This window comes from Camellia sinensis, chromosome 15 (genome assembly GCF_055761805.1).
Source record: "Camellia sinensis isolate YWXY chromosome 15, ASM5576180v1, whole genome shotgun sequence".
NCBI lineage: Eukaryota > Viridiplantae > Streptophyta > Magnoliopsida > Ericales > Theaceae > Camellia > Camellia sinensis.
Window position 1 is genome coordinate 109,166,325 of NC_138975.1, and position 19,994 is coordinate 109,186,318.

At 38.2% G+C, this 19,994-nt stretch overlaps 1 protein-coding gene across 1 annotated transcript in view; it reads right to left on the reverse strand.

Moving 5' to 3' along the window:
* Positions 1 to 252: 252 nt before the first annotated feature.
* LOC114287364 (9-cis-epoxycarotenoid dioxygenase NCED1, chloroplastic) overlaps positions 253 to 19,994 on the reverse strand; it is a 47,747-nt gene continuing 28,005 nt past the window's right edge. Inside the window, exons 4-7 of the mRNA XM_082907614.1 lie at positions 16,945 to 17,204; positions 14,906 to 15,085; positions 14,515 to 14,593; positions 253 to 1,063 (exon numbers count right to left, since the gene is read on the reverse strand). Coding sequence (XP_082763740.1) covers positions 978 to 1,063; positions 14,515 to 14,593; positions 14,906 to 15,085; positions 16,945 to 17,204 — 605 coding nt within the window. The 3' untranslated portion in view covers positions 253 to 977. The remainder of the gene's footprint in view (positions 1,064 to 14,514; positions 14,594 to 14,905; positions 15,086 to 16,944; positions 17,205 to 19,994) is intronic.

Sequence of the window (19,994 nt, forward strand, 5' to 3'; positions counted from 1 at the left end):
GAAACCCAAAGAACATTTCAACCCAACTATAGATTTCAACCCAACTATAAACAGACCAAAACAATAAACAACCCAAATCAAGATCCACGAAGAAACCAGTAGATCAAGAACGCCAATACCCATGAAGAAGAAGAAAAAAGAAGATGAGAGTGAAGAGATGGAAATCTGAAACACAACCCTTTTCTTTCTCTCCATGTCTCTATATGTCTTTGTACTGCTTCATATGAGATCTGCAGAAATTTCGAATTAAAGTTTTTTTTTTTTTTTTTGAAAATACTCACCAAAACGACGTCGTTTTGGTGAGTTTTATTTTCATTCGTCGGATTAAACACTTTAGGAGATCACTCTAGAGGATTAACTCTAGAGGATCCTTACGCGTATTAGTAATATTGTCGTTATTATAGTAACAAGTCTATTCAAAATGTAAATAAGAGACTTTTATAAAAGAATATACTTACGGGCCTCCTCGAAACAACCTATATACATCTATTATAAGTGGGTAATCCAGTATAATGTTATACCTGAAATCCAAAATCAAAACATCATGTTAAAACTTAACAATGGTTCAAAGTACAATTTAAAAGGCAATGCTATTCAAACTAAATTTATATACAAAAATTTCATACAGAATGATCTCGCATATATATATATATATATGTTTACTAGAACTCCAAACACTTATCACAGTGTGTGGTTCATAATTTATTTTTATTTTTGGATTTGCGAAAGTTAATAATTAGTTATTAGATTAGCACTTTGGGAAAGTTGAACTCTCACCTTCTCATTACATACACTTAAGTCTTGCTTTCTGTTCCACTCATAGGTATGGAACCCAAGAACTCCCCTTAAGATAATTCTATGGTTTGTAATATTAAAACAATTTCATTGCCATGTCAACTTTATTAATATTAACATAAGTGTGATCTCTCACCACAAAATGAGGTACTTTAATGCAAAAAGAAAAAGGCAGTTGAAACTTACTTCTGAGTAACTCCAATTTCATGAGCAAAAGTACTCCTTTCCAGTTTGACATCAGCCTTATGAATTAGTTTCTTTCCATCAGCTAATGAAACCCAACATATGAACAAGTCAGTTTTTTTTTTTTTCTTTTTTAATCAGAAAGATAAATGTATTGATAACCATCAAAATAAAGCTTAATTTCAAAAGAGTTGAAAAAAAAATGAAAAAAAAAAGAAAAAGGTTACGTTGCAATTGACATCAAGGCCAAGTAAAACTTATCACAACTGTAACCAAATCACGCGCAAGCATGAAAACCAAAAAAATAAAAATAAAGAAACAATGATCAAGGTCAATTTGTGAGATTTCAAAAGAAATCCAAATCTAAAGGTTTCAAGTTAAATCAATAAAAGAAAACATTAACGGTTGCATAACTGACACTATTGATAGGTAATTCAAGTTGTGGGGGCATATTTTTGTGAATAACAACATGTGGCCAAGGTAGCACCGAAGTGTCAGCCGGAGGTGCCACATGTCCTGGTCATGGCGCCGAGGTGATCTCGGCTAGGCCGAGGTTATCTGCGGAGATACCGGAGTCCAGAATAAACAGATAAGGGACAAGAGTCCTAGAATGGGAGAAGACTTCAATTGGGACAAGGATAAAGCTCCTAGGAAGTTTATCTTTATCTAGTAAAGAGTCTAGGATGAGCATTGAGCCAGAATCCAAAAGAAGCCAGGCTTCTATAGGGACTAGGTTAATGCAAGCTATAAAAGAAAGGCACCCTCATGGGTCTAAGGTACGCTTTTTGTATCCTGGATAGTGAGTTAAGCACTGATTGCTATCTTTGAGAGATAATTGAGTATTGACTTGATCGTCGGAGTGCCCCCCGGGTGAACGAACCACTCCCGAAGTCTTATCTTTCTGTAGCAGGTTGTTCGAGGCGCAATCTATTCTGTCGGTATTTTCCAGCTGAGTACCTGTTTGGCAGTGAGGTCAGAAAATAGCACCCACAATTTGGCGCCATCTGTGGGAATCAAAGGAGAATAGATGGCCAACGACGGACAGAAAGAGAAGATTGAGGACGACATCCCTACTGGAAGTGGCAAACACATTGACCCTAACGTAGAGGAAGTGAACTACAATGAAAAACCCCGGGAGCAGAATCCCGGGAAAAAAGACGTCAGCAAAGAGGGAGACATGCCAAAGAAGGCAGACCGAGACAAGTATTATAACAAAAGCGACCTCCAGGTATGGAAAGATAGATGCCTAAGGAAGGACGGCGAGATGAAGAGGATGGCAAACAAATTGGCGGACCTACAATCGGTTGTCGATTTCATGATGCAGAACAACGTCATGCAACCATTGTTCCCATTGGAGGGCATGCCGATTCCAGCGGCCAAGAACGATGCCTAGAAAGGAAGGCAAAAAGCGATCCCCGCAGTCCCCGAGCATGACAGGGCGAGAGAGCATTCTCATCGGCCTTCACGGGAGGTCGGGCGAAGAGAATCAATGAGAGGAGAGTCTCAGAAGACACATCGTGCCAAAAAATCATATGCCAAGGAACATCAACATGTTCAAGGGAAGGAGCTTTGCTTTGACACGACGAATGGAGGGAGGTCCAAGAGGACTCACAATGACACCAGGAGCAGCGCACCCAAAAGGCTAAAAGTCCGTCGACAGCCGAGCTCCTAGACGGACTAAGGAGGATTTGAGAGACTACCTACAGAGGAAGCGACAAGATACCGAGGTCACATCTCCGGTTAAGCCGAGAACAGCGTTCTTAGTAGAGCTGGACAAGTATGAGGCCCCAAAAAGATTCCACATGTCGAGATTCTAGATATACGACGGCAAGTCTGATTCTAACTTCCACGTCGGCTTGTACCTGAACTCAATGGCATTGTACACCAAGAACGAACCGCTGCTGTGTAAGGTATTCCTCCCATCTTTGGGGAAATCACATCAGACTGGTTTCACAAGTTACCGAAAAGAACTGTGAAGAGTTGGGAAGGCCTGGCCGAAATGTTCGTGACCAGGTTTGTGACAACAAACTGCAGCCATTAAGGGTAGACTCCCTGATGGCTCTGAGAATTGGCAAGGATGAAAGCCTTAGGGCTTATGCCAAAAGGTATTATGAAGTGTTTAATCGAATACCAGGGTACAATCAAGAATTGGCGGTTATTTCTTTTAAGAATGACCTGAACGATGACTGCTTGCTTCGAAAGTCACTGGCAAAGACGCTGTCCAAAAGTATGGAGGAACTCATGGCCAGGATCGAGAAGTATACAAGAGCCAAAGAAGACATGCTAAGGACAAAGATGTCGAAGCAAGAGAAGAGAAACAGCTGGTCGAAGTGAGGCCAAGGAAATACTAGATATAACAGGCAAGAGATAGGACTGAGGGTTGCACAGGCAGTCACTACCGTATTTTGGATTCCGGTTTACAAAGTGTTAAAAAGGATTAGGAACCAGCTGTATTACAGAGCACTAGAAAGGATTCTTGGCGAATTTATGGGAAAGAAGTCTTGGCAAGCACTATGCTTACCACAATGAAGACGAGCATCTAACTCAAGGGTGTAAAGCCCTAAAGGCACATTTGGAAGATCTGCTAAGACAAGGTCACTTAAGGGACCTGGTGGATGAAGCTAGAACAAGGGAAGAATAGGCACGGCTGCCCTAGGCCCCAACAGCACCACCTCCACCAGCACCGCAACCGCAAGCAGAAGGACCTCGAATGATCAATGTGATTCACTCGAGGGTCAATGAGAACGAGGTACGTGGGGAGACTCAGAGGGTGTAACACTTATAACATGTATACCAGGTCCAGCAAAAAAGGCCTAGGGCAAACAAATGCCAGGGACCAATGCTATCATTTACTGAAGCCGACTTAGACATGGTGCAGCATCCACACAATGATGCTTTAGTGATATCCTTGAAGATTGGAGAATGCCAGGTAAGGCGCATTCTAATTGATCAAGGCAGCTCTTGTGACATTATGTATGTCAGATATTACAAGGAGCTCGTCCTTCACCAAGACGATCTGGAACAGTCCATCAATCCAATGGTCGGGTTCAATGGAACATCGACATGGCCCTTAGGGGTAATAAATTTAGAAGTATAGGCAGGCACCGGGAAAGTGAGCACAGAGTTCACAATCATTGACACCCTATCACCTTGCAACGTTATCTTAGGAAGACCATGGTTACACGCAATAAAGGTTGTTCCCTCAACATTGCACCAACTATTGCAGTTCCCGACGAAGCAGGGAATTGAAGAGATCAAAGAAGACCAAGTACAGGTGAAGAATTGCTCCATAGCAGCAATGAAATCCACCTGCACCATATGAGAAGCAGACACATCCGAGATTGAGGACGAGGACATGGAGGTCTTGGACGACGTCGGCAAAGAACCAGCTGAGAAAAATGAAAAAGCCCTGAAGAAAGTTCTGGTCCGATAAGATGATGAGGAGCGCTTCTTCTTTCTCGGTTCAGGTTTAGCCGAAGAGGAAGAAAGGGAGTTAGAAGCATTCTTGCGAGCAAACATAGAAGTGTTTTCCTGGACGCCATACGAGATGCCTGGCATTGACCCTGAGCTCACTTGCCATAGACTGAATGTAGACAGGTCGGCTAAACCTATCATCCAACGAGCTAGAAGGCCGACCTTGATGCATGTTGAGGCAGTAGAAGAGGAAGTGGATAAATTACTGGAGGCCAGAGCCATTCGCAAGGTAAACTACCCAACATGGTTATCAAACACAGTGGTTGTGAAGAAGAAAAATGGGAAGTGGAGGGCCTGCGTGGACTTCACTAGCTTGAATAAAGCCTATTCCAAAGATAGTTTCTCGCTCTCCAAAATCGATTAATTGGTAGATGCCACTTTAGGGCATGGATGGATGAGCTTCCTAGACGCTTACAAGGGGTACCATCAGATAACCATGTGCCCCCCTCCTCAAATGAGGAGAAAATTGCATTTATCATCCCAAAAGGGTTGTATTGCTACAAAGTGATGCCTTCGGGTTGAAAAATATAGGAGCAACTTACCAGAGATCGGTAACCAAGATGTTCAGACATCTAATAGGCAAAACAGTGGAAGTATACATTGATGACATGGTCATGAAAACCAAAGAGCCTGAGGATCATCTGGCCGACCTGAAAGCAGTCTTTGATATCCTGAGGACATATTGGCTGCCGACTCAATGTGTCGAAATGCACATTTGGAGTTGGGTCAGGAAAGTTCCTAGGATACTTGGTTACTAGAAAGGGGCATTGAGGCGAGCCTAAATCAGATCAAGGCCATCTTGGACTTGAAGAGCTCGACATCGGCAAAACAAGTACAGATGTTAACTGGAAGGGCTGCAGCCCTGAATAGTTTCATAAGCAGAAGTTCTAACAAATGCAAACCTTTTTTTAGTTTAGTGAAGAAGGCCACAGATTTCTTGTGGATAGAAGAATGCGAAGTCGTCTTGGCCGACTTGAAAAAATATCTGCCCACAGCCCCAGTTCTCTAAAATCTTGTACCAGGAGAGGAACTCTTCTTGTACTTGGCAGTTTCGGAGCATGCAGTGAGTGTAGTGGTAATTAGAGAAAAAAAATGGAAGTAGAAGTTAGTTTACTATGTGAGTAAAACCCTAGCAGGCATAGAGATCAGGTATTTGTCCCTGGAAAAATTGACACTAGCTTTAGTGATGGCGTCCAAGAAGTTGAATCACTACTTCTAAGCCCACAAAATTGTGGTATTGACTGAGCATCCCTTGAAATCCCTGCTACAACAAGGAGATCTGACAGGCAAGGTAGCCAGGTGGGCAATAGTATTGAGCCAATACGACTTGGAATTTAGGCCCAGAACAATATTCAAAGGCCAGGTTCTTGCCGACTTTGTGGCCGAGTTCACACTTGGAGCCATCCCACGTCGGGCTCCAATGAACCGCGGCTTAGGATGTCTAGGAGAACAAGAAGAGACCCAGTTGGGAATGAAAAATCCCACAACAGAGCAAAAGAAAGAAGAAAAACTCAATCCTTGCGATATTTACATCAACGACTCCTTCCGCCTGTTTGTTGATGGGAGTTCAAACCGACAGGGAGTGGGGGCAAGAGTAGTACTAGTATCTCCAGATGAACGAATGTTAGAGCAATCAATTTGTTTGGGGCTCAAAGCCTCCAACAATGAAGTAGAGTATGAAGCATTGATTGCAGGATTAAAGGTGGCAACAGCAATAGAAGCCAACGAGGTTGTGGTCTTTTGTGACTCCCAGCTTATTGTGAACCAGGCAACAAGTGAGTATGCAGCTCGAGATGAAAGAATGATAGCCTATGTTAAAGAGGTTCTTAAACAGCTAGCCTTGTTTCAAAACTGTCGACTACAACAGGTAAGCCGAGATGACAACAGCCATGTCGATACCTTGGCTAATCTGGCTAGTGCAATGAAATCAGAGGAGGTAAGGACAATAATGGTTGACTACTTGTCAGGCCCAAGTGTGGAACCACTAATTACAGAGTATGAAACAATATGCGTAGAGATAGGACCAAATTGGATGGATACAATAATAATGTTCCTTAGAGATGGGAACCTACCAGAGGACAGAAAAGAGGCACACAAGACCAGACTGAAGTCGGCAAGGTTCAGTCTAACAACAAAGAGACATCTCTACAAAAGATCTTTTACTGGTCCCCTTTTGAGATATGTGCATCCTTCACAAGTTGAAGACTTCTTGTATGAAATACATGAAGGAGAATATGGAAGCCACGTTGGGGGTAGGTCACTTGCTCATAGGGCCATTACTCAAGGATACTGGTAGCCCTACATGTAGAAGGATGCTGAAGCCTATGTGCGAGAAGTGTCAAAGGTTCGCACCTTTGATACATCAACCAGCAGCAGATTTAAATTCAGTGTCCAGTCCTTGGCCATTTGCCCAGTGGGGCATGGATCTAGTTGGGTAACTACCCCAAGCAACTGGACAGAGAAAATTTCTGCTAGTAGCAACAAACTACTTCACCAAGTGGGTAGAAATGGAACCCCTTGTGAAGATTCGAGATGTTGATGTGAAGAACTTCATATGGAAGAACATCATTACCAGGTTTAGGATTCCAAGGGCAATAATAGCAGACAATGGCACACAGTTTGACAGTAAGCTAATCAAAAGTTTCTATGCAAAGTACAAGATCAAGAACTACTACTCCACTCCAAGCTTCCCTCAAAGCAATGGTCAAGCAGAACCATCCAACAAAACTATCTTGGATGGGATTAAGAAGAGGCTAGAAGCAGCAAACAGAAAGTGGGTGGAAAAGTTCCCCAATGCACTTTGGGCATATCGAACTACGCCGAGAAGATCAACTGAGGAATCCTTATTTGCTATGGCTTATGGCACAGAGGTAGTGATCCCATTAGCAGTCGGCATCCCAGGGATCAGAACCCAGGGAGTAGAGAATGGGACTAATGAGGCATTTTTGGCCCGAGATCAGGACCTATTGGAAGAAAGAAGGAAGAGAGCAGTAATTCGGCTAACGGCATACCAGCAGCAGCTTGCTAGGGCTTACAATATGAAGGTCAACCCACGAGAGTTTCAAGTTGGGAACCTCGTCCTGAGAAAGGTCGTCGGCAACAAGAAGGATCCCAAAGAGGGCAAGCTTGGCCCCAATTGGGAGGGACCTTATAGAATCATCTCGATCGCCGGCAATGGGGCATATCGGCTTAAAGACAGTGAAGGAAAAGAGTTACCAAGACCTTGGAATACTTGCAACTTGAAGTTTTTTTATCATTAGATTTTTAGTTTTTTAATTAAAATTTTTTGTTATTAGCCGAAGTAATAATAAAATTTTAGCTCGATTTTTAATTTCAAACTTGTGTAATACGACCGACCAGTCCTTTGGCGATATTTCTGATTAAAACATGACAAATATCTTAGACTTATTATATAGCAGGGTTGAATTATACTTGTATATAATAGAGTTGAACTAAGTTGGCGATATTTCTGATTGATACATGACGAATAACTTAGACTTATTATATGGCAGAGTTGAATTATACTTGCATATAATAAAGTTGAACTAAGTTGGCAATGCTTCTGATTGAAGCATGATGAATAACTTAGACTTATTATATGGCAGAGTTGAATTATATTAGCATATAATAGAGTTAAACTAAGTTGGCAATGTTTCTAAGTGAAACATGACGAAGTACTTAGACTTATTATATGCAGAGTTGAATTATACTTGCATATAATAAAGTTGAACTAAGTTGGCGATGTTTCTAAGTGAAACATGGGGAAGAACTTAGAGTTATTATATAGTAGAGTTGAAATTATACTTGCATATAATGGAGTTGAGCTAAGTTGGATTAACCTAGATTTGCCATATCGGCAGAATCAAACCCAGATTGGAACTAAGTGCGTTTGAGTAAGATTAACAGAGGAACCAAGGTTGAGAACCTCGACTAGTCTCTGTTTGAATCTAACTTCGACAACAAGATCGTAGCCACATGCTTAATGAGAACCTAAGTGAGATTTAAGTTCACATTAGGGGGCAAAGAGCTGGAGAATGATGAGTAAAAGTTTAAAGTGCTTAGGGACTTGTTGAAATTTTATAGAAAAATGTACAAGCTAGAGTTGGCTTAACACTGGTTGAAATTTTCAGAAAAATTTACAAGTTGAAGTTAAGCCGAGGTAAAACTGCAAAAAATAAGTCCTTGCCAAGATGACCAGGTTACCAAACTTGGGGAGTATAGAAGACAATAAGTAAAATTGACCAGGTTACAACACTTGTGAAAATATTTTTATAATGTTTTCAAGTGTAGGCCGAGATAAAAAAATTAAGAAGTTATGTCCGAAGTATTATACTCCGAAGAAGTCATATAGATAAAAGTACACTTTGAAGACATGCAAAATATTCTAAGTATGGAAGGAGTAAAACATACAAACATTCAAACACCTGAAAGAAGAAATTATACTTGCATTCAAAAGAAAAACAAGGCGCTTCGGCCTGCAGAAGGATTACTTGTTCACAGTTACAAAAAGGGCACATCAGCCAAATGTAGAGCTAACATTGTTCAAAACAAAGGACAAGGAAAAGCAGAAATATTTGAAGTGCTAGGATTGGCTTCATCTGATGGTGGTGTTACACTCTTGTCGGTCTCTACCTCGGCATTAATCCCACGCAATGTGTCATCTAGGCTCTTATTGGCAGTCTCAACCTCGACCTCAGAAGTGGTCTTTTGGACCTCGTCCTCCTTATCTTAAGTCCAGTCTAGGACTTGCTCATTCAGAGTTGGGGACTTGGCCCCAACAGAACCCTCAGCATCGGCTACCACCTCGGCCTCTTCATCATCATCTTCTTCTTCTGAAGGGGAGAATCCTCGGGGACAGCCAACTCCTTCAGAGTAGCCATCCAACCAAGGGTGTAAGCCTTGTTGCATGCCTGTCTTACTTGTTTCTTGTACTCCTCACGAACGTCGACTTCCCCCTCGGCATAGGTCTTTTTGTCCATCGCTTTGATCTCTGCGTCTTTTGTGGCCAAGGCACTTCGGAGCTCTGCTTGGCTTCGGCAGTTTTTGCTTCAGCCTCTTTTATTTCAGCTTTGAGGACCTCAGCAACAACTTCTACAGCACCTGCCTTTTCCTCGGCCTGATCTTGGGCTTGTTTAGCTGCCTTGGCCTGATCTATCAGGACTTTCATCTTGGCCTTGGCTTTGTTTAAGGACTTCAGCAAGCTAGCAGCCTCCTTGGTCTTGTGGACCAGCTCCTTTCTTCTGCCTACATCGCAAAGGAGTGGGCATGTTGGATCACCTAGAAGAAATGGAAAAAACAAGGTTAGTAAACTCTTTAAGTATGAAAACAGAGAATGGAGAGTATCCAGTGTTAGGAGTTTACCAGTACAGAGTGCTGCACCATTAAAGTGAAATTTTCATATTCGCTGGCCTCGGCCATACGATTGAGGTCATTGGGGAGGAGCAATGCAGTAGAGAGGGCAACGCTGACCTCAATATCAGTAGCGTTATCACCGGCTCTGACTGGCTTGTCCTCAATTGTGATTGATAGGGCCTAGGGCTCATCGGGTCTTTGTGGACCCGAGGTGGTTGCAGATTCAAATCTTGGCTTCTTTGACTAAATATTTTTGGAAGGATTAGCCTCGGCAGGCCTCTTCTCAAGGGCAGAGGAGCTTTTCTCAGCCTCGGCCAATTTCGAAATCGGTAAGGTGTCCTCAGAATCGATCTGAGTCACCGTTGCCTTTGCTTGTGCTTTCTTCAACCTCCTTGGCTTGGCCTTTGCCTGGGACTGTGATGGGGAGGATTAGATTGTCACGACACCCGGAATGTCAGCCAAAAGGTCTTCGACTACGGCCTTGTTGCGTCCCATCTCGTCGGCGGTGGCGGTAACTGTAACCTTGGTTCCAAAACGAATTGTTGGCAGTGCAGTAGGCGGGTTTGTTGGATTGTAAGCCAACACCTCAGAGGATTGGCATCTTCTGCTACGAGTTCTGCCCGTAGGAGTGAGGATGGGAACTCGGCGACGCCGTTGCCGTTGCCGTTGCCGTTGGCGCTGGCGCTGGGAAGGAAGAATCAGTTGTGGAACAGAAATTGATGGCTACTCCGCTAGGTCAGAGGTTGAGGCTTGGTCTGGCCGCGGTGATGAAGTGGTAGGAGGAGTTATAGCAAAAGGAGGGGACTTGCTCTTCTTAGGGATGTCGGGCAAGGTAGATTTGTAGATCGGGACATAGTTGAGTAATAAAGGGGCCTTGCGCTGATTCACTGGTAAGCCCAGCAGCTTATTGAAATCTTTGGTGAGATAGAATGTTTTTCGAAAGTCCTTTGGTGGCTGGGGAAGAGCTACAAGAAAAAAAAATAGACATTAGAACATATAAAAGGAACAAAGTAATAAAGACTTGAAAGCAAGAAAAGTGACACTTGGTTCTTACCGTTACCCTCTTTAAAGACTGATCGGCTCAAGGGGTAGAGGTGGAGGTCATCATCTAGTGGGAACTCCCAGTTGCCCGAGACGATGAAATAATCATCTCCAGCACCTTTGTTAGAGTCTGGGAGGTCGGCAATAAGTTTGTACTCAGTCGATATCGGCTTAAGGTAATAGATGTAGCTTTTTTCTGATTTAAGGCCACACATGGTATAGCAGTATTGGATGTCGGCTAGTGTTATCCTAGCGTTTTCTCAACTAGCTAGGGCAAGTATACCATTTATGACTCTGTAGGAGTTAATGGCTAGCTACATTGGGTTAAGTTTGTAATAAGGAAGGACTTGGCGAAAAAGGATGTCGAGAGGGAACCTAAGTCCACACTCGATGAAAGCAACTACTAGGAAGGGCATGAGGTTGTCGTTGGGCATAATGGAGTCCTCCTCCCCAGCCAACCTGAGTTGGACATTGGCAGGGATTGAGAACTCCCTCCTAAAATGCTCAAGTTTTTCCGGGGTATCCATCATTCACCTAAACATACCCATGACGTCGACTAGAGGGACAAGGTGTGAGAATTTGGAAAAAAGAGGTTTGTGTGGGTTTCAGGGACCTCGGCTAAACCCAAAACAAAAACTGGGATAAGGGTTTTTCAAGATCAAGGGAAGTTTGTTTCAGTTTTCCTAAGATTGTGGTTTCTTTACCGAAACCCAGGCCTAAATCTATGTAAAAGCAGATAAATAAAGCCAAGAATTTGGAAAATGCAAACAAGGAAAACAGAAAAAAAAAAAAAAAAAAAAAAAAAAAAAAAAAAAGAGTGTGATTCAGACTCAAGAAAGAAATAAGAAATCAAGAACATTGTAACGAAGTGTGTGCATGTGTGCAAAGCCAAGAACGGTGGCAAAATAAACAAATGTGTGAGTGGTGTGTATATATGTATACCCAGAAAGAGATTGGGCAGAAGCAAAATCATGAAACAAACGTGCTCGATACATGAATGAGGGAATTCAACACACAAGTAAATATTCAAGAGCACGAACAGGTTCGCAATAGCAACAATTGAATACAATAAAATTTTGAAATAAATCGAAGGTTGAAAAGAGGGGAACAGTGGCTTACCGAAGAAGATGGTGCCGATATGAAACTCGTCAGAGTCAGACAGCGTGAGTAGTCAAAGCCAAATGACGAAATACCCGCCGGAGGACATCATTGGAGCAAGTTGCAGAAGCTTCAAAGTACGAAAATGGAGGATTTAGGTTTGTTTAGAGAGAGAATAACTTGAAACGCAGAGGGGGAACGAAGATGCAAAGGTGAAAAGACGGAGAGAGAATGAGGTGTTTTTGGTTAAACACGAAAAGTCGGCAAAAGCACAATTAGTGTGCCTAGGACGACGTGTCTATCAGGCGGCGCGCGTAGAAGTGACACGATCTGATGGCGCGTGCGAGGTACGAGCCAATGAGGAAAAAACATGTGGCAAAAACGGTTGAGAAGCCATGCGTGACAGCTCATGCGCAGATGGAACTCTTGGAGTTCTTGATTTAATGAAGCAAAGACCTCAGCTAGGGGGGACGATCTTGGCTAAAGAACTTGAAAAACTTGGTTCTTGGTTCTAGGGCATTGATAAAACACACTACAGTCTTGGTCATATGGAGCCGACGTGTGCCGACCCCGATAATAAAGGGTAGAGCAAGTTTTAGCCGACGGGCTATGTGAACAAATGATATAGGCTCCATCATCTCAGGATGCCGAGGTAATAGAACCTAGGAGGCAGTTGGGGGGGCATATTTTTGTGAATAACAACACGTGGCCAAGGTGGCACCGAAGTGCCAGCCGAGGTGCCACGTGTCCTGGTCAAGGCGCCGAGGTGATCTCGGCTAGGCCGAGGTTATCTGCGGAGATACCGGAGTCCGAGATGAACGGATAAAGGACAAGAGTCCTAGAATGGGAGAGGACCTCAGCTGGGATAACGATAAAGCTCCTAGGAAGTTTATCTTTATCTATTGGAGAGTCCAGAATGAGCATTGAACCAAAGTCCAAGAGAAGCTAGGCTTCTGTAGGGACCGGGTTAGTGCAAGCTATAAAAGAAAGGCACCCTCGTGGGTCTAAGGTACACTTTTTGTATCCTGGATAGTGAGTTAAGCACTGATTGCTATCTTTGGGAGATAATTGAGTACTGACTTGATCGTCGGAGTGCCCCTGGGTGGACGAACCACCGCCGGAGTCTTATCTTTCTGTGGCAGGTTGTTCGGGGCACAATCTGTTCTACCAGTGTTCTCCAACTAAGTACATGTTTGGCAGTGAGGTCAAAAAACAGCACCCACACAAGTAGTAGACTTCTTGGTGATTATTGTCATCTTCTCCATAATCCTACTCTTATTTTCTCTCACATACAGATACAAAAATATGAGATGGAAACTAGGGTTGGAGTAGGAACTTTAACCACATATTTATAAATGCCCTAAGTCGATATTAGCCCATCATAAATAAATTGAATTATAAGTGGGCATCTATACTAAGGGTGGACATCGGCCTGCCGGCCCACGCAGCCCAACTCTATTTTCTTAAGGCTTCAGAATATTATTTTAGTTCATAGGGTTGGATTGGGCTGAAATTTTATGAGCCCGATTGATTAATCTGCTGGGTTCAGAAAATATACTTCTAGCCTAATTCGACCTAACCCGACCCACTACATATTTAACTTAATTAATTAATATATTAAAAATATATATATATACATTTTTATTATTGGCCCATTAGAGTTTGTCTTAGTTCATCTTTTCCCTACACAGATCGTAGGATTTTGTACTGGACATATTGCTACTAACCTTTGTCAGTTAGAGAACCTCAAGTGAAATTCCGGGAGTTATTTTCATCTTCTAATCTATACTTATTTTCATTTACTAAAAAAATTTCTACTTTATTTGGGTGCAGAATACTTATGGCATGAAAACCATTGTATTGAATTTTCTCCAGTCATATTTGATAATCAACAATTGAGGGTTGCCAGTGCCTTTGTCTATTTATGAGAAAATAACATGTATGATGTTTAGTTTTTTTTTTTTTAATAGTTTATGTATATGGCCCAATAGATAGGCTTGGGAATTATAATTTATTTAGGGTTAGGCTTGGATTGATCATATGAACTTGATGTTCGGGCCGAGCGAACTTAGACAGATACAGAGTTCTTTATTAGGTAATGTAAGTCTAACCCGGCCTGGTGAATAACTATTCCTAATTTCTACACATATGGTTCGGTCCATACTTTTTTAATGCACAAAGCATGATCAAAATATATGTTATTATAGATATGTCTATGACCTGGTCATATTTCTATATAAATCATAATTTAATGGGTCTAACTGACACCACTTATATATTATTCAATAATATGCAATCTATAATTATTTGATCTATTTAGACCCACTTACATAAAATTTCTTACACAATTAAGTGTACCAGGAAAATAAAACACATGAAATTAAAAGGGGATATCAAATAATTGGTAAACTAAAACAATAATTGTAAATTAATATAATATAAGTGGGAACTATGTTATTTTTGCACCATTTTCACTTTCATTGGGCATATGTCTTGCTATTAATTTATCATTATTTCGCCTATTTTCAATTTATCATATTCCCTGAAATAAAAATCGAAAAATTTTCATACCTGAGACAACTCCCACAACATAATATGGTTTCACTGCATCAACCCCCATAATAACTAATTCCCCACTTCCTGGTGCTTTCTGTATACAAGAATTTGGATTGTTTTCTTAAATTTAAGGTCAAAGTGTACATATATATATAGATATTTGTAGTTTTGAATACATTAAGGCCACGTTTGTTTGGGTGGACATAAGTTTGGGATTGGACTAATAGTCCAATAAAATTATTAATCCAATATTTGGTTAAACAATTGAAGTACGAACTAATTATTTTAAACTTGACTATTAGTTAAAATATGATACATAATCCAACGGATTCGTAGTCCTAAGACTATTAATCATGGAAATACTAATCCAGTCCGTCCAAACAAACATGGCCTAAAAGAACTTAACCTTTGGATGGCTTGTAAAAGGTCGGCACCAATCTCCACAAAGATCCCAATCATCAAAAGTTGAAAGAGAAGAAATGTCGATTTCTTGAGCTAAGTAGTTCTCGGCAATAGAGTAATACTTGCCCCCATGCTCAAAAACATTTGTGTTGCTAAGGATTTTATTTGCATCTCCAAATCTAAACTGCAAAATAATAATAACAATAATAATAATAATAATAAAGCTGAGACAACAATCTGTCGGTGCCACTCTCAAAGGTAGGATTGACCCAATCCTCTGTATGACTGAAAATTGAATTTTAGTAGGATGTTGTTTTGTAGTTAAATAATATTTCAATAGGATGTGGTGTCACGCCGAGAAGGTACTGGAGGGATTTGGGTAGTTGTTTTAACTTTAAGGGTTGTTTTAGAAAGTTAGTTAAAAATTGATTTTTGATTTTTTTTTCTTTTTTAAATATATAAAAAATTAAAGAGATAATGTGACTAAAAAAGTAAAAAAAAAAATTGGCTTTTAACCAGTTTGCCAAAATGCCCGTGAGTCGTTTAGATTGCCAAGCAGCGATAACTGGTAAGGAAAGTTTGAGTACATCAAGGTATAACTTGATTAACAAAATTAATAGTAATATGATTAAGGATAAATTACGTTAATGGTTCCTAATTAGTTATTTTGACGAATAATAATTACTGAATTTGTTGAGTAAAACTCATTGAGTTTAGTAAATTTATAATTTTACTCTAAAAAAATATGACCTATGCTACTTATATGTAAATTTTTCATTAAAAATGTTAAGAGTTGTAATTAATTGGACCAAATTGAAACAAAATTATAAATTTATGATCAAAATCGAACCAATTGAAATTGCAGGGACCAAAATGACACAAAAAACAAAGTATAGTGACTACTATTGCAATTTGCCCAATTATTAATAATTCTATGAATTAGTGTAGGATTAGTTGTCTAATTAAACTAATAAGATAACCAATTATCATGTATTTATTTTATTATTTTTCATTCATACTTAAAATTATGATCCCCAACTTGTCTCAATATTAAAAATTCGTCAATTTGGTCAAATTAAACATTCGTTGTACATATATTTCGTTTAATAAAATTTACAATGAAATATAGGATTGTGAATCTATAAACTAATAATTCTTACCCTATATTATAATGTTACTTATCAAATATGCCCTAAGAGAATGGGGTAGAAACGGGCAAATGGGGAGAGGGGAGGATGAGAATGGTGTTTAGGATGGTAGGGAGAGTTTGGGCCACGATAATTTGATACATTAATTTCTGTAGTGGTGCGTAAAACATCATTGTGAAAAGGAAAAGACACAAAAAAAAGACTAACGGTCTATTTTCCACATAAATATTATGTTTTACAATTATATTTGTTATTTGTTTTTATAAAGACATATGTGATAAATCATGTGATTGTAATTATTATAATTATAGACACAGTATAATTTGTTTCCTGAAGAACCATCCACTGAGTTGCAAATGATCAACGGATTTAATCATTAAAATATATTTCATGGTGGACTTGCGGATTTAGACTAGACAAGATAAGTTCAATTATTTTTTTTAAAGGGGGAGGTTCTCTTTAATTCACATATTAGATTAGAGTGTACTAATAGGTTTTTGGGACTGACCATAGGTCTCATTTCGATGTGTAAAGCTCGTCAAATACTATATCTGCAAAAAATCACGTTGATCAAATATCAATAGTCCCTTGATCGGAATACATTTTTGTCAATGGAAAATATGATTTGAAAAATAAATTATTAACAAAAATGTATTCCAATGAAGGGGCTATCGATATCCAATCAACGTGAATTTTTGTAAGCATAAAACGCTCGACAAACTCTATATATTGAACGGTTTAGATCATTGAAAAGTGACCCATGGTGAGTCCTATAAACCCAACAATACACTCCAATCCACTATATGAACTAGAAAGAAGCCATCTCCTTTTTTGAGCCTCATGAGAAGTTACTATAATTTAGTTGTAGCTTAATATAGAAGAAGAAATTACGAACCACATTTAGCAGAAAAGCAGCTAAAATAGCAGGTGAATCTCCTTCCAAAGCTGGAAGGTAAGATGGTTTGTTCCTTTGCTTCTCCATCTTGAATGTCTGTGGCTCCACAAATCTATTGTTGTATGAAAAGCTCCAATTTCCATTGGTGTCTTTAGTGAAATACAAGGCATGAAGCATTCCTTCTCCTTCTATCCACACATGGTTTGATCTTCCAAACACAGAAATTGCTGATTTTAAACCCCCCCATAGAGGATTTGCACCTGTATTTGTAAGTTTACACCACAAATTTAAGCTTTCAGTAACTATCCAATACATACTCAGTTCATAACTTCCAAGTTCCAAAAAGGGAATTGAACTGCACGATCTAGTCTAGTTAACTTGAGCCGAGAAGGGGTGGCAAAGCAGTTACTACTGCCTCCTTGTGGGAGGTCTTTCTGAGTGTTTTCCAATGATCTAAACCGTTATGTTATAGGGTTCGTCAAGAATATTATTCATGTAAAAAATTAAATTAATCGGATATTCATAACCCCATAATTAGATGCTAATTGTTTTTAAAAATTTATGAAAGTTATGTTAGCCGTTAATTTTTATAGAACAAATGTGTTTTGGTTATAGAACTACAGTTATTCAATCAACTTGATTATTTATATGGATGATTTACTCGACGAACCTTACAATATAAACGGTTCACATCATCAAAAAAACACTCGGGACAATCTCTCACGAAGGGCACAACAATACCCCCTTCGCCACTTGAGCCTATTTTGGACCTATCCCGATAATTTGAGTATATTTGTAGGACCTGCTAAGTAGATTATATTTGCCAAAAATAAAGTTGGTTGGACAACGAGAATCACATGGTCAAATCACATTCATCTAAAAAATAATTAATGGACACCATAATTTTTATTCTAGCTGGCCTTTTCTTTTTCTTTTTCTTTTTCTTTTTCTTTTTTTCTCTATTTTGCATACAAATGAAATCCAATCAACCTAATTTTTTATTACCATGATATACTCGAAAAATCTTATAAAATAAATAGTTCAAATCATTAAAATGGACCCATAGTAAGTCCCATAAAGCAAACTGGACAATTAAAATTTTAAAAATAATATTCTGAAACTTGGATGATTGGCTAAAAAAAATAAATAGATCGATAGTTACTGGTTGAATTGTTGAGTAAATAATTAAACTATGGCATCGTAAAATATATTAAAAATTATATTTAAATAAAATATATAGATATTAAAATATGTTTATTTAAGTTATTTTATATTTTAAAATATGTATATGTTTACATAAATATTTATTTATTTTTTTAAACACTAATTATATTTAGTGTCGAAAGAAAATGCACATAAAAATGTCACCGTAATAGCACTGTTATATTAGGGGTCGCCATGGGTTCGGGCTGAGTTAAGATTTTTTATCCATTTAATTTTTGAGCTAAGCTTGAGATAAAGAATTTTATTCCAGTTCGGTCCGGCCGTCTATTTATAAAATATTAATTTTACTTTTTATATTATTTAATTATAAAAACACAAGAATATATATATACTTCATTTCTTAAATTAAAAAATTTATTTATATGATCATATTTGTTTTAGAATTGAATTTTTTTAATGTTGTAAATTCAAAGAATTATTAAAAAAAATTAAATAATTTAACACTCCAAAAAAAATTAATAACCCACATTTATTGGGTTAAGTGAAGAGATTTGGAATTTAAAATTTTCTTTTAGGAACGGGCTTGGGTTAATCCGATTAGGCCTGATGTGTGGTCGGGTCAAATTTGGAATGACATGTATACTCTTACTAAATTGTGCAAGCTTGGTCTAAACCTAACCCAGCCCGATTTTAATCCATGCTGATGTATATACAAGTAATCTTTAAGCAAAACTAAACCAAATCAAAGATAATTTATTTATTTATTTTTATTTTTTTTCCTTTCCCTTTAAAGTAGGATGCATTTTATGGGGCAACATATTTCTATAGAGAAAAATGTTAGATGAATTAATAATTTTTTAATTAATGTAACAAATAATAATGAAATTTTAGATTCTGAAATAGAATTTATTTTAATAATATGATAAGTTCTATGTCAACAAATAAAATAAAATAAAATAAAAATTATAAGATTTTGTTAGTTTGTATAATATTATTCTTCTATGTAATATACATGTCAAATTGAGTTCTACCATATCTCATAGCCAATTATGGAGTGTCTGGGATTGATTTTTTTTTAATAATTTTTTGTTCTGTATTTAATGGTTTTTTAATTTTTAAAAAGATTTATATTTTTAGGTTCTACTCAAATAGACAAGCTGACAAAGTATAAAAAAATAAAAATAAAAAGGAAGGCCATAAATAAAATAAAATAAAATAATTGAAAAAAGTTGACATTTTTAGTTTTAGTTTTAATTTACCTTTCAGATTGTTTTAGATTAGAACAACCTAAAAGGTAAAAAAATGTTTGACACAATTTTAAAAATAAAATAAAATAATATTATAATATGACTCCTTTAACCTTATCTTAAACGCACTAGTTTCACCTCGTTCTCGTTGCCTAGTTTTATTTTTTTTAATAAAAGATCATAGGACCAACATTATGTACTACCCACGTTGGCATGAAAAGTTGGGAGGATTTTAGTTAAAATAATTATAAAAGATAAAATAGATTAAAAAATTAATAAAAATAAATGTTACATTTAAATCATAATCATTTTATTTTTTCTTTCATAAAAGTCAAAAAAGCCAAAAATCTAACTCAAACGAGACTTTTTAACCACAGACTAAAATAATTAAAAAATCAAAAAGTCAACTTACATCTCATACAAAGCCATTTAAAATATAAACGTTGTTCAATTCTATATGGCTTATTATGAGTTTTGTTTTAAAAATCTGAACTAATTCATTTTGTAGAATTTTTATTTATATTATAAATGAAAAAATTAAATTAGCCTAATAATTATAGTCTTTTTCAAAATTAAATTGATCAATAAGCATAACACGCAAGTGGATAGATTTGAGTATTAAATTAAGGTATTACTTAA